This window comes from Thalassophryne amazonica, chromosome 2 (genome assembly GCF_902500255.1).
Source record: "Thalassophryne amazonica chromosome 2, fThaAma1.1, whole genome shotgun sequence".
NCBI classification, from domain to species: domain Eukaryota; kingdom Metazoa; phylum Chordata; class Actinopteri; order Batrachoidiformes; family Batrachoididae; genus Thalassophryne; species Thalassophryne amazonica.
The window spans coordinates 1,131,910-1,147,500 of record NC_047104.1 but is presented as its reverse complement, the minus strand read 5'-3'; the positions used below and the strand labels follow the sequence as shown (position 1 = coordinate 1,147,500).

Sequence of the window (15,591 nt, the reverse complement as noted above, 5' to 3'; positions counted from 1 at the left end):
GTGTTGCCAGCTTTGCGACTTTCTTGCTAAATCTGGTGGCTTTCCAAAGCCTCTTGATGACTTATTTTCTCAAAATCGACTAGTGACAAATCTAGCTCCTTTTTCTGATGTTACCGGAGGCTTTTCTGATGTCTGGCGACTGAAAGTTAAAGTCTCTGTTGTCACGGAGCGGTAGCGGGTCTCCCCCTCCTCCTGCTCTGACCGCTGCAGCCTTTAAAGCACTGAGCGGAGGGATATTGGCAATCCTCCTCACTCGGACTCGCTCAGCCTACTCACCTTGTTTGCTGCGCTGTGATTAAATAGTCCTCAGACTTTGAGAAACCCTGGCCTTGAGAAGTTATTTTATTGTAATAAATGATAACCAATTTTAATGGCAAAACAAATAAACAAACCAAGAATAAAGTTTGTGTTTCTAAATATTTTTATTTTTTGCCTCTGGTGAGGGCGGTCACATCTCCTCCTCTATCTCTGCTTCAGCTTTCAAAGTCCCTACTTCACCGGACTGTGAATTCTTCAGACTACATTGGATTAACCATGGAATTGATCAGCTGGCCTCTGAATGCTGTTGACACCATTTTTTCAACAAGAAAATAAGAGCTGGGGGACCCTGTGTCCCCAGATGGAACCTACTCTGTGGGCTATGTTCTCTGCGCCTGGGTGAAATGGCATGTTGCGTGCTTGTAGAGGACGTTGAAGATATATTTATATTTGGTTTTATCATGAGAGGGCTGGTACTTATTGGTTTATGTGCTGCCCTGATCTACCGGAGAATTGGCAAGATGGCTGCCACCAGAACATGACCCCTCACCTGTCCCTCATGATTAATGAGTTGGGCAAGGCGATACAGTCTCAGACTGCGTTAACCCTTGAATTCAGACATAAATTGGATAACATCTCGGAGCAAATGTACGCCTTACAAAGGAAGATGTTGGAGACCAGGCAATACTCATAAATTGGATTTGGTTGGTCAGAGGAGCTGCAAATGTGTTTTCTCTGCTCAACCCTAATAATGGCAGTCCTGTCAGCCCCTGAAGATCAAAACACCCTGCTGTTTTCCTCCAGAAGAATTTCTACGACCTTGGTGAACCATTCGGCTGCTCTCATCTTCTGCCCTCCCCAACAGTCTGTTGTTGTCAAAGCAACTCCAGACATTATGTGCACACTGACACAAACTCACCTGACTGATTAAAAACTCATGTTATCTGCACTCATGACAAACGCCCCATCCCCCTCCCTACCTCTACCACCCCCACCCCACATTCACATTGCCTCAATTCGGATGACGGACTGCCTTAAAGTTTAGCGTGCATAAACAATCAAATGTATTTGTATGGTTGTTCTAATTCTGATGTGTGCCATTATTACGTTCAACTTGTAATAATTGTGGGTTAATTGCATTTTTGTCTGAGGTGATAGGGTGTGAAGAAATTTCATTGCACTTGTTGTAATAACAATAAACCTATCTAATCTATCTATTGTTACAACGTGGAGACCTGTGGCTTATAGACGAGTGTGGCCTATTTATGTACAATTTCTTTTTAAAGTTGGTGGGTTTGGCTAATATTCAGGGGCACTCTATAGTCCGGAAAGTACGGTAAAATAATTTAATATCTTTCAATATAAGCAATATTTGTATTTTAAATTAAAGAAATCGTACTTCATATTATTGCGTTGAATATGAATTTATACGTTTTAAGTTTTTATGACAGCAGTATGTCATTCCGTACTTCAGTATGCTTTGAAAATACAGTGATAGTCAACTGACTGCTAAGAATTATCTGTATTGAAGCACTGTGATCTTTACAGACATCACAGGAAAATTTGCTAATTGGAAAACAACTGGAAACCCAGACATCTGTACATCAGGTGGCCAATGATTTGAAAAGAAAGATTGTCAATAGCTCCAGTGTTCCTGCCAAAACTAGGAAAACTCAGAAGTGAGTTGAGGGTTTAACAAGTTGATGCATTAATGTGCCATAAATACTTCTATTGTTCCATTTGAATTGATACCGAGAATTATTATTTTTGAGTTTTTGAACTTCTTTTTCATTTCCTTTACTGTGAACTTTTCTAAACCACAGTGTGCGTTTTTTTGGATTAAATACGGGCAGCACAATACACTTTGTGTGAAAAGACTCTTCTCTGGGCTGGAAAAATTTACCAAAAAATGTATTTATTTATTTGGTGAGTAAATAGACCTGAAAATGCACCAGAATGCATCTGAGATTTCAATGTTTCTGGGGGAGAACCCCCAGCCAGAGACTTCAGGCCTTCCGCCTTTGCCAAATATTTTCTTTTTTAAAATGTGTTTCCCTTTCCCCCATGGTACACTTTCATCACTGTTAAAACTGTCTCGTGATGAAAAATAATTTTCATCAAAAGTGGTGCAAATGTTGGGTCAGGCAGAGAATCTAAGATGATACAAACTTCTGCGTAGTTTGCCAGGGCAAATGTAAGATTAATGGAATCGGTCCTTCAGTTGTCTGCAAATGTTCCAGGAATAACTGAAAAACTACTGCATATTCAGCTCTGAAATTTTGGGTTGTGTTGGATGCAGGTAAGAACCAGTGACCCTCAGATTTGGGGCCGTTTTTATCTTTTATCATTGCAAATTGACTATAATATGAATAAACATGCAGACCTGTCAGTTTTCTTGTGAAGCCTTCTTCCCAGTAAGACCACTGTTGATTGTTTTGGTGTGGATGCTGAGTAAAGGGGCACGTCCAGGATGTTTGGATTTCAGGCTGAGGGCAGACCTCACTGAGGTTGGACGTTTAAAGCGTACCACTTTGTACATAGTTTGCAGCCAGTCTGCTCTATGTGAACCTGATCCAGTCAGATCTCAGAGCTGAGCACAGTGGGTCCTGGTTTGTACTTAAATGGGAGACATGTTTGGAAGACCAGGGGCTGTGTGTGTAAGACTGGAGTTACGTCAGGAGCAGTATCCGGCATAAAACCTGTGCCAAATCCCAATGCGTCTCTGTGTTGGATCTGCTGTGGTGACCCTGAACAAAGCATGAGCAGCCAACAGGGCAAAAAGTTGGGCATCTTGAATTTTTTTTTTTTTTAATTTTAAATGCAGATCAAGCTTAGTTTCTTTCAAATAAAGTGTGTTTGTTATACGAGTTTCCTTGTGGTAGGTTCTGTAGTGTGCAAACACGCACGTGTTTGCTAAGGTGCTGGTCCTCCAAAGTTTCCTTGTTTGTTGCATTTATTGCTGCACTTACCTTCTTCTCATGAAGATTGTCTTCTTGTCCACAGAGGCGTTTGAGGCTCATTCCAGCTCTGTGAGCTGTGCGTCACTGGGAAAAAGCTCAGGTCGACTGCTGGCCACAGGCGGAGATGACTGCAGGGTCAACATTTGGGCTGTCAGCAAAGCCAACTGCATCATGGTAAGGCCATGCCAAGATGACCGAATTAAAACTTTTATTTGAAGGAAAACCTTATCTGATACAGCCCAACTTGTTGTTGATCTCAGGCTCTTTTAAAGTAGAGGGTCAGTGCAGCTGAGGTGCTGTGAAAGGTTTGCCAAAGCCACAAGTAATGAGTTGGATCCATTCATCTAATAAGTTACAAAGCTTGTTTTTTTTTTTTCTGAAGTGGGAAATGAATCCGTTCTACAGCTGTGCTCGGTGATGTTTCTGCTTCAGTGACTTAAGCCCCTGTCACATTGGCGTATTCGTAGAGCTGCTCATTGCAGCGTTGTTTCATTTAAATACGCCCGAAATGCGTGCGTACTCAGCCTTTTTCCAGTGTTCGTTTCATACTTACAGCTGCATGTGTTCGCGTTTTAATGTGTGCACACAGTCGTGTGTGCACATCATGCTGCTATTAAACCAGTTCAGTGCTATTTTCTGCCTCTGTGGAAGTGCGCTCTGTTCTCTACTGCAGGTGTGGTGCAGCTCAAAAACAGTTTGTCATTTTATTTATATATATATATATATATATATATATATATATATATATAGTGAGGAAAATAAGTATTTGAACACCTTGCGCTTTTGCAAGTTCTCCCACTTAGAAATCATGGAGGGGTCTGAAATTTTCATCTTAGGTGCATGTCCACTGTGAGAGACATAATCTAAAAAAAAAAAATCCGGAAATCACAATGTATGATTTCTTTTTTTAATAATTTCTTTGTATGTTACTGCTGTAAATAAGTATTACCTACCAACCAGCAAGAATTCTGTCTCTCACAGACCTGTTAATTTTTCTTTAAGAAGCCCTCTTATTCTGCACTCTTTACCTGTATTAATTGCACCTGTTTGAACTTGTTACCTGTATAAAAGACACCTGTTCACACACTCAATCAATCACACTCCAACCTGTCCACCATAGACCTGCACAAGGCTGGGATGGACTACAGGACAACAGGCAAACAGCTTGGTAGAAGACAACTGTTATGATTATTTATTAGAAAGTGGAAGAAACACAAGATGACTGTCAGTCTCCCTCGGTCTGGGATTCCATGCAAGATCTCACTTTGTGGGGTAAGGATGATTCTGAGAAAGCTCAGAACTACACAGGAGGACCTGGTCAATGACCTGAAGAGAGCTGGAACCACAGTCACAAAGATTACATTAGTAACACATGATGCTGTCATGGTGTAAAATCCTGCAGGGCAGCAAGTTCCCCCTGCTCAAGCCAGCACATGTCCAGGCCCGTTTGAAGTTCACCAGTGACCATCTGGATGATCCAGAGGAGGCATGGGAGAAGGTCATGTGTTCAGATGAGACCAGAATAGAGCTTTTTGGAATCAACTCCACTTACCATGTTTAGAGGATCAGAACAACCCCAAGAAAACCATCCCAACTGTGAAGCATGGGGTTGGAAAAAACATACTCTTTGGTGGACACCAAATATATATATATATATATATATATATATATATATATATTATATATACACGTGGTCTGTGAGAAAAGTATCCAACCTTATTATTTATTTTTTTTTTTAAATATATGGATTTGAATCACGTGTGATTATATCAGCCAAGCTTGAACCCTCGTGGGCATGCGAGAGTTTTTTCACACCTGTCGGTGACGTCATTCGCCTGTGAGCACGCCTTGTGGAAGGAGTGGTCCAGCCCCCTCGTCGGAATTCCTTGTTGCTGAGAGACTGGCGCTGTGCTTGATCAAAATTTTTTCAAAAACTGTGAGGCACATCCGAGTGGACACCATTCGAGAAATTCAGCTGCTTTTCTGTGAAAATTTTAACGGCTGATGAAAGATTTTGGATTGTTTCTATCGCTGTAAGGACTTCCCACGGAGCGAGACATCGCACAGCGCTCCGAGGCGACGTCATCATCCTGTTTCAAGCTGAAAACCTCCATATTTAAGCCTCTGTTGACCCAGGACGTCGTGAGAGAACAGAGAACTTTCAGAAGAGGTCGGAATCCGCAGTTTATCCGGACATTCCTGTTGTGTGGCTGGCGTGGCTGGCTGGCTTTTGTTCCTGTTTTCTGTCTTTCCTTCCAGGTGGCATGCCTTCAGGACTGAGTGGCTGATGTGTGGCTGAGTTATCAGGACCTCACCCTGATCACCTGAGGCTTGTCATGTGCAGCTCGTCAGGACTCACAGCTGTGGTGCATCTGTATTGATTGGGGCATGGTTGCATTTAAGTCTGGAGTACACAGTGTGTACTTGCCAGAGCTTGTACACACTGACCTTGTGACCAGACGGGTGAGATCGACATTTGGAGAACCATCTCATCATTATGGACGCAGAGAACATACCAGGTTTGATGCCATGGTCTGTGAAAGAGGAGGGGGTGAGGTCTCACACTCGTCAACACACTTCCTGAGGTACTTTAGGTTTTGTGACTAACATGAGTACAGTCAGTAGATGTGGTGTCCCTCACACCTTATTATATTGAGCTGTTATGTTAGTCGTTTAATCAGCTTCCACTGCAGTGGAGAATTGAACTGGGTGTTCCATGCCTGCAGGGTGGGAAGCTGATTGGTGATTAAGCCAGGAAGTGTTTGCTGATTATGTACACCTTTGAGTGGTCTCTCTGTGTGTGGAGTGGTGGACTCACATTATGGTTTCTTCTTTCACAGACTTGGTTGGTCGCGACCACCTGGGGGGTGTCGGCGGGGTTCTTGGGTCCGAACTGTTCTGGCTCCGGACCGTTTGTGCTGCTGGGAGCGCACCATTTTTCCACCTCGCCAGACCGCGCACTTATTTGTTATTAATTGAGCACTCACTGTTATGTCATTAAATTCTGTTATCCTTTGAACCGTGCTCTGTTTCCTTTATGCTGGGTCCTAATGTCAAACGCTGGGTCGATGCTCCGACTGCGTCTGACACATAACAGTAGTCTCTGGCCAATACATCACGGACCCAGCGGTAGCAGAGGCGGTACTGTGCCGGGAAGGCGGCAGCAGACGTCAGAAGTTATCCGGATCAGTTGCGGGTGCTCTCCGCCCGGATGGTGCGTGTCGGAGAACCGATTATTGAATAGTGATTTGAGCTCTCTTGCAGCCGTGTTCCTATGGTGTTGCCTTACCTGTGGGTTTGTTGTGGAGTGTGAATAGCGACGGTTTTGCGTCACACTTCGTCCAGATAACGGGAGCTGCATGAGTGTGTGTTTAATGGGTGAACGCGCACGGCGGAGTTCTGTGGCACGGGTCGCTGTGCGTCCTGTTGTTACAGTTGTAGCCCCGTCTCCCCGGCTGAAGATAGCTACTGCGTCTGTTGTGTCAGCTTTGGCGTAATTTAGTTGAAGCACATTTTGGTTGTGTGTTACATGTAGCTGCGCACAGGGAAAGCAGCGTGAGTTGTTTTCTCGGTTACCAAAGGGGTTTTTTTATTTTTAGCACTTTGGCTCCCCCTGTTGGTGACTGAGTCACATTACCGTCATAGCTCTTAAGGTGGAACAGGTGTGTTCCATTTGTTTGAGCTTAACGGTATAAGTCACTTATTAGTTTTGTGTTGGTTCATTTTTTGTGGGGGTTTTTTGAGTTGGTTTTTGTGTGGGATGTTCAGCACTATTAGTGTTCTGGGGTCGTGAACGTGCAGGCTGTCTGGAGCATAGAAAGGACCCAGGTGACTTTATGTTAGTCTGTTAGTCTTTCTTTTTTATTTCTTTTGGTTTCACCTCCCAGGGTTTGATGGGACGGTCCTCTGGGGGGTGATGGGGGGGGTAATTGGGTTGTTTTTTCTTTTTTTTGTTTTTGTTGTGCCCTCTCTTCTCCTCTGGCTCCAGCCGTGTGAGCCGTACGTTGTCGGCGTTGCTGGAGTGGTGCAGTTTGGTTATGCTGGGCGTTTCCCAGGTAACCTCTGCACCCGGGAGGGGGTGGGGGTTGGGGTATTTTTTTTTTTTTTTTTTTGCTTCCCTGTCTTCTCCTCTGGCCCCAGCCGTGTGAGCCGTAGGTTGTCGGCGTTGCTGGGGTGGTGCAGTTTGGTTGTGCTGGGCGTTTCCCAGGTGACCTCTGCATCCGGGAGGGGGGGGTTCGGGGTGTTGTTTTTTTTTGTTGATTCCCTGTTCCACCTCCGGCTTCAGCGCGCCTTTGAGCCGTATGCCATCGGCGTAGCTGGGGTTTGGGGCAGTGGAATATACCCGCAGCTGGTGGCTGGTTTAAAAGTCGGAGGGTTGGCGCCGTTTTGTGCTGTATGCCATTACCGCTGTTCCACTCCTCCCGGTTGACTTTTGGGGTATAGTCGTGGTTGGTGACACTGGACGTACTTCCAGTTTCCACTGCGCTGAGGGGGTGGGGTTGGGGTTGTTTTGTTTGTATGTTTTTTTTTTTTTTTTTTTCTTTCTCTTTTGTTTTTCCCCCCAGTTTCCGACTGTGGTGTCCTCTGGGGGGGAAAGGGCTGTGGGTCCATCTAGCCATAGACGGCCGGGGCTGGGTCTGTTAGTCATGAGGGGGGGCGTCTCCTGGGGTTTGATGGAACGGTCCTCTGGGAGGCGCTGAGAGTCCCCGTGGGTGACTTTGGATCCCAGAGGGACCTCGGCTGTGGTTATTACTCCTGGAGCTGGCGGGATGTCCTCTGGGGGGTGTTGGTCCCTACATGTCGTCCGGGGTGGGGGGGGGGGGGGGGGGGGGGGGGGGTGTTAGCGTTTTAGCGTTTTTGTTTTGTTTGCAAGCTTAAGTTTGGGTTGTGTTTTTCTTTTCTCCTCTTCCCGGGGTTTGATGGGACGGTCCTCTGGGGAGGGGGGGGGGTGGTTTGGTTGTTTGTGTTTGTCTTTTTTGTTTTATGACTAAACAGACTCTAAACATGGTTGGACAAAGGCTGACCGCACAGGTTCAAGAACTCCTGGCCACACCTGTGCAAATTGAATGACAGAAACAAAGGCAAAGATGCAGTCAGAGGAGAAGACGTCAACAGTTCTGTTAGATGAAGATTCAGTTGGAAGATGAATGCAGATACGGTTTCCAGCCATGGTCCCTGGAGGGGGGTGTTTTTCCTGGGCCAGGTTTGTGTGGTCGCCGGGAGGCTTCCCGTGAGGGTGGGGTGCTGTTGTGTGGCTGGGGTGCCTGGCTGGCTTTTGTTTCTGTTTTCTGTCTTTCCTTCCAGGTGGCATGCGTTCAGGACTGAGTGGCTGATGTGTGGCTGAGTTATCAGGACCTCACCCTGATCACCTGAGGCTTGTCATGTGCAGCTCGTCAGGACTCACAGCTGTGGTGCATCTGTATGGATTGGGGCATGGTTGCATTTAAGTCTGGAGTACACAGTGTGTACTTGCCAGAGACTCGACCTTGTGACCAGACGGGTGAGATCGACGTTTGGAGAACCATCTCATCATTATGGACGCAGAGACCGTACCAGGTTTGATGCCATGGTCTGTGAAAGAGGAGGGGGTGAGGTCTCACGCTCGTCAGCACACTTCCTGAGGTACTTTAGGTTTTGTGACTAACATGAGTACAGTCAGTAGATGTGGTGTCCCTCACACCTTATTATATTGAGCTGTTATGTTAGTCGTTTAATCAGCTCCACTGCAGTGGAGAATTGAACTGGGTGTTCCATGCCTGCAGGGTGGGAAGCTGATTGGTGATTAAGCCAGGAAGTGTTTGCTGATTATGTACACCTTTGAGTGGTCTCTCTGTGTGTGGAGTGGTGGACTCACATTATGGTTTCTTCTTTCACAGACTCGGTTGGTCGCGGCCACCTGGGGGGTGTCGGCGGGGTCCTTGGGTCCGAACTGTTGTGGCTCCAGACCGTTTGTGCAGCTGGGAGCGCACCGTTTTTCCACCTCGCCAGACTGCGCACTTATTTGTTATTAATTGAGCACTCACTGTTATGTCATTAAATTCTGTTATCCTTTGAACCGTGCTCTGTTTCCTTTATGCTGGGTCCTAATGTCAAACGCTGGGTCGGTGCTCCGACTGCGTCCGACACATAACACATTCCACTGTTAAAGGAGATTTTTTTATTTTTTTTTTATGAAAGACGTGCGGACAGATTGGCGCGTCAGCTCGCAGCCGGCGCGGTGCGCCCGCCACAGGAAAAACACCTCCATTGGAAGCCTTAAGGACAAGTTGGAATATGCCCTGCTGTTAAACAATTTCTCAGATACTCACTCAACTGAAAGCCAACAAACGCCGCCTGGATTTTACAAATGTTATCAACACGGAGGTGTTTTTCCTGTGGCGGGCGCGCTGCGCTAGTTGCGAGCTGCCGGTTTAACCGTTTCACTTTGGAAATGATCTGGTCATTTCAGCATGTTGATGGACGACCGGAGCGTGGCTCGCTCTCCACCGTTGTGCGGACGTCTTTAAACCGGTTGTACCGCTCCTTAATCTGTGTGATGCCCATAGCGTCGTCACCGAAAGCCGTCTGAATAATCCGAATGGTTTCCACCTGGCTGTTGCCCAGTTTCTGGCAAAATTTGATGCAGTCGCGCTGCTCCAGTCGTTCCGCCATTTCCTTGCAAAGAAAAAACGAGAGACTCCACCCATCCTCACACAAAGGCTGCTTACAAGCAAATGATGCAATCGACAGGCGTGAAAAAACTCACGCATGCGCACGAAGGTTCAAGGTTGGCTCATGCAAGCACACGTGATTCAAATCCATCAGGTTTTTGAAAAAATAAAAAGGTCGGATACTTTTCTAACAGACTTCGTCTCTGTGTGTGTGTGTGTGTTTGTTTCTTTTCAGGTTTCTTTTCAGCACTGTAGCCAGGCTGACAAAGAGTCAGAGCTCTATTGAGCCGAGTATTCCTTTAACTTGAACTAGTAATGATTTCATGACTTTCTTTGTTAATAAAATTTTAACTATTAGAGAAAAAATTACTCATAACCATCCCAAAGACATAGCGTTCTCTTTGGCTGCTTTCAGTGATGCCGGTATTTGGTTAGACTCTTTCTCTCCGATTATTCTGTCTGAGTTATTTTCATTAGATACTTCCTCCAAACCATCAACATGTCTGTTAGACCCCATTCCTTCCAGGCTGCTCAAGGAAGCCCTACCATTAATTAATGCTTTGATCTTAAATATAATCAGTCTATCTTTATTAGTTGGCTATGTACCACAGGCTTTTAAGGTGGCAGTAATTAAACCATTACTTAAAAAGCCATCACTTGACCCAGCTATCTTAGCTAATTATAGGCCAATCTCCAACCTTCCTTTTCTCTCAAAAATTCTTGAAAGGGTAGTTGTAAAACAGCTAACTGATCATCTGCAGAGGAATGGTCTATTTGAAGAGTTTCAGTCAGGTTTTAGAATTCATCATAGTACAGAAACAGCATTAGTGAAGGTTACAAATGATCTTCTTATGACCTCAGACAGTGGACTCATCTTTTCCTTCCCACTGTCGCCAAGTGCTTGCTCACAGGGGGTCGTTTTGACCGTTGGGGTTTTTCTGTAATTATTGTATGGCTTTTGCCTTACAATATAAAGCGCCTTGGGGCAACTGTTTGTTGTGATTTGGCGCTATATAAATAAAATTGATTTGATGTGTGTGTGTCTGTGGTTTTTCATTTATCTTTGTCTTTTTAGTAGAATGCAATGGGCCCCAAACCTGGTGGTCTAAAGTTGCACCCTAGGCTCTATAGTTATCCTAACCAGATCTGGCATTGTATCATTCCCTTAATTGGAGACAACTGCACCTCATGTGCACTTGGATGACCGGGATTGCCTCAAGGTATTTCTTCAGGTTCTTCTTCATCAGGCCTGTTGCTCCCACCACAACTGGAATGATATCGATGTCTTTCAATGACCATGTTGTTCGTAGGTCATTTTTCAGGTCTTGGTATTTCGAGATCTTTCCGCTCGATTCAGGCCGTAGTCATTGGGGACTGTCACATCAATGATTTTGGCTGTTTTCTCTTGCTTGTTCCAGATGACAATATCAGGTTTGATTGCACCACCTTCAATGTGTCTTCCTGCTGGGATCTCCTTGTCGTAGAAGACAGTTACTTTTCCGTTGGATGAGACTGGTGCTGGCTCGTTCTCCCAGACATGTTCTTTGACTTCCATCTCCAGTTCCTTGCAGACCTTCCAGTGGAGATATTGACAGATCTTGTTGTGTCTGGATGTATAATGCCTATCTGCCATGAGGATCTGGCATGCTGAAGTTAGATGGTTTACACTCTCAACAGCTGTATGACAGAATCGGCATTTATCTTTCTCTGAGATCCCTGCCATTTTTTGAAGCCATTTGTTAGAAGTCCCTGATCTTGTGCTCCAATCAGAATTCTTTCTCCATCAAAACCAAGTTTTCCATTTTTTAGCCACTGCATTGATCCAACTTTGTCAATGTATTCCTTTTGAGTACTTCTTGGAAACGTCCGGCTCTTTTGTGCTGTTTCCATCTTTCCACTCGATGTTTTCCTTCTCTTTTGCTGTATTGGTCTCTGGACTGTCTTATAAGTTTTGTTGCAGGCATGAGACTGTTGCTTTTTCTCTCTTGTAGAAGTTCTCCGCCAAAGTTTTTTGCCAGTTTAGTGATTGAGGTCCGTTCAGTTATGGCCTCGTGGTGTTGTGTAACCGTTTTTACGATTTCTTCTTCAGAGCTCTTTAAGTACTGTCCAATACTTATTATCGATGCTCTGTAGGCCTGGTTGATTTCAGTGAGACCCAGACCGCCTTCTCTGTGAGGGAGATATATTCTGTCCATGCACTGATTTCTGTATGTGACTTTGTGGAGGGTGAGCATCTTCCTGGTTTTTGTGTCCAACTTATTAAGCTCACACTGTGGCCAGTCCACTATGCCAAACCCATAGGTCGCCACTGGTATTGCAAACTGGTTTATGGCTGTGATCTTGTTTTTTTTTTGGTGTCAACTGTGTTTTGCAGATCTTTTTTAAGCGGTTTAGGTATTCTTGTGTTGTTTTTGTTCTCATTTTCTTGTGCTCAATTGTATTACTTTGTTCAATTCCCAAGTATTTGTATGTGGAGTCTGCAGCCAGATCTTCAATGTAGCTCCCTTCATCCAATTGTATGTTTTCGGTTTTTGTCTTTTTACCTTTTGTCATTGTGCATTTTGAGCATTTATGCAGTCCAATTTCCATACCAATGTCTTTTGAGAACTTATGGACAGTTTCCACTAGCTGACTGAGTCCCTTTTTTGTGTTGGCATAGATTTTCAAATCGTCCATGAACAACAGATTGTTCACAAGTTTTTTTTTGTTTTTTTTCCTGTTTCTGCTTAAGTTATATCCGATGTCATGCTCCTTCAGGAGTTTGCTGAGCGGGTCCATGATTAAGCAGAATAAGAGAGGTGAAAGGCTGTCTCCCTGAAGTATCCCTCTCTGAACTCGTACGTCTGGGATTATTATTTGTCCCTCTGTGTGATTGAGGGTGATGGTGGTGTTCCACTTGTTCATTTGTGCTCTCAGGAAAGATCTTATTTCCTCATTGATGTTGTAGAGTTCTAAGCACCTCATGATCCAGGAGTGTGGTACACTGTCAAATGCCTTTTTGTAGTCAATCCAAGCCATGCTGAGGTTCCTCTGTTTTGTTTTGCAGTCCTCCAGGATAACTTTGTCTGTCAGTAACTGGTCTTTAGCTCCTAATCTTCCTTTGGAACATCCTTTGTTCATTTTCCAGGTAGCCACCAGTGTCAAGATGTTCATAAATGGCATCAGCTATGATTCCTGTCAGTCATTTGTACGTTGTTGTTAGGCAGCAGATGGGTCTGTACTTGTTGGGAAGCTGTGTATCCTTGGTCTTTGGAATTAGGCTTGTGTTCCCTGTCGTTAGCCAGTCTGGTGTGTCCTCTTCTCCGTTTAATATTTTTGTGAAAGCCACAGCATAATGTTGGTGTAATGCTGTCAGTCTTTTCAGCCAAAAATTTGGGATTTTGTCAATGCCAGGTGCCTTGAAGTTACTGTATTCACTCATTTTCTTTCTGATCTCTTCTTCATTGATTACAGTTGCTGGCATTTGTTTTGTCTTTGTTTTTCTGTTGTATTTTTTTCAATCCACTCAGCCTCTTGGTGTTGTTTTGGGTCTTCAAAGAGCGGTCTCCAGAATTTTTCAATTTCCTCTCTCTCAGGTGGCTGTTGTACTTCTATTGTGTCGTTTGCCAGCTTTCTGTACACTAGTCTGGGATTTTTTGCAAATAGTTTATCTGTTTTGCTTGTATTTTCTAGTCTTTGTTCATAATTTGTGCTGCGAAAGCTTTTACTAAGGCTTGATGTTCAGCCAGCCTTCCACCTAGCTGTTTGTCTTCAACATTGTATTTTCTTTTAATCCGATTTATTTTTTTAAGAAGATTCTTTCTGTGGTTTTTGTTTCCCAAAAATGTGGCCATTTGGGAGATCTCTGCTCTTAGGCAGCTGATTTTTTGTTGTAATTTCTTTTTTCATCGTGGCATGGTATTCTTTTTCTTATTTGTGGTTCTGTTTCTCTCCAAATCTTGTGGGGCTAAATTACTTTGTATGTACCATGCCGCTCCATAATTTACAGAGTTTAACTCTGGTTCCAAAAGGAACCACATTGACAGTTTGGTCAGTCCTATGTTAACTTTTTGCAGGATATTTTTGAATTTTGTATTCTCCTTTAGTTTAGTCAGCTTTGGGCGCTCTTTCATGTCCATTTTTCTTGTTTCTTCAATCTTATTTGCTAATTCCTCTTCTAGTTCCTGCTGTTCTGGGTCTGTGTGCACCTGTATATTGTTTTGTAGATGAGCTGGTGAACTGCTCATTTTTTCGGGGGGCAGTGAATGGTTCGTTTTTTTGGGGGGGCAGTGAGTTGCTCGTTTTTTCGGGGGGCAGTGAGTTGCTCGTTTTTTCGGGGGGCAGTGAGTTGCTCGTTTTTTCGGGGGGCAGTGAGTTGCTCGTTTTTTTGGGGGGCAGTGAGTTGCTCGTTTTTTCGGGGGGGCAGTGAGTTGCTCGTTTTTTCGGGGGGGCAGTGAGTTGCTCGTTTTTTCGGGGGGCAGTGAGTTGCTCGTTTTTTGGGGGGCAGTGAGTTGCTCGTTTTTTCGGGGGCAGTGAGTTGCTCGTTTTTTCGGGGGGCAGTGAGTTGTACGTTTTTTCGGAGGGCAGTGAATGGTTTGTTTTTTCGGGGATGTACTTTTTTTGAGGGCAATCATTTTTTGGTGGTGCAATGGGTTGCGTCAGAGGGCAGATGCCGTCTCTGATCATTTGCCCAACCTTCTGTTGCATTGCTTTTATTTCATCCTTCAAGAAATGTTTTTGTTTGATAAAGTTGGATTTTTGGGTGGTGAGAGTCTTATTTGGGATGTCTTTCTTACTTGGGCAGTGGTGGTGGAATATTTTTTGCCGTTCTCTAGATCTCTTTGTCTGGTTTTTGGGGTATTTCATTTTTGGCATATTCCTTTGCCCACAGCAGTACCCACTCTTCCTCCCTCTTCCACTGACTCTTTTCAAACTGGAGTTGCTTCCCTTTATCCATCAACTGATAATCTTTTATCGCTTCTTTTTGGGCTTCTTCCTTTATTTTTTTTATTTCCTCTGCTGTCAGATATTTTGCAATTTGTGAGGCGATCGATTCCAGTTTTGTAGTTGTGGTGGCTTCTTTCTTTTGTGATGGTAGATCCGCTTCTTTTATGCGCTCCTCAAATGTATGTATGTATATATATGTGTGTGTGTGTGTGTGTGTGTGTGTGTGTGTGTGTGTGTGTGTGTGTGTGTGTATATCCGGTTCCCCCGATCAGGTCTGCTGATTTTATCAGACCTGATCAGTCAGGTCGTCTGATTGATAGACAGATAGACAGACCTACCTACCTACCTACCTGCTGTTTCTGGATTTCTGAGTTGAGGTTCGATTCCCTGTTCTGAAGACACAGGTGCTGTGGGCTGTGTGCTCATGTTCTCCAGCTGACGGACTCAGTTTTTGGTTGTGTACAGAAGCGCGGTGTTGCTCAGACTTGCATGCAGTAACGCTGTGCTGGGCAGACCTGCTTAAAACTGCATCCAGCGCTCTACGCCGAAGAAAATTAAACATGTTTAATTTCTTCCATCCTATGCGCATAGCCCTCAACATACTGCTGCGCAGGGAGCAAAAACTCAATGTAGAGCTGCTAAAAGTGGGCGTAGAGCTGCTCAACTCAGCGTAGATGATACGCTGAAATGAGCAGCTCTACGAATACGCCAATGTGAAAGGGGCTTTAGAGGTGAAAACTGAACCTGGTGTCTTTCACAGTGTCTATTGAAAATACACACAGCATCTTAATTAAAAT

At 44.4% G+C, this 15,591-nt stretch overlaps 1 protein-coding gene across 1 annotated transcript in view; it reads left to right on the top strand.

Moving 5' to 3' along the window:
• The window catches only part of katnb1 (katanin p80 (WD repeat containing) subunit B 1), a 171,221-nt gene that overhangs the window by 27,996 nt on the left and 127,634 nt on the right, over nucleotides 1-15,591 (top strand). The window contains exon 3 of the mRNA XM_034160314.1: nucleotides 3,262-3,392. Within this exon, the coding sequence (XP_034016205.1) occupies nucleotides 3,262-3,392 (131 nt within the window). The remainder of the gene's footprint in view (nucleotides 1-3,261; nucleotides 3,393-15,591) is intronic.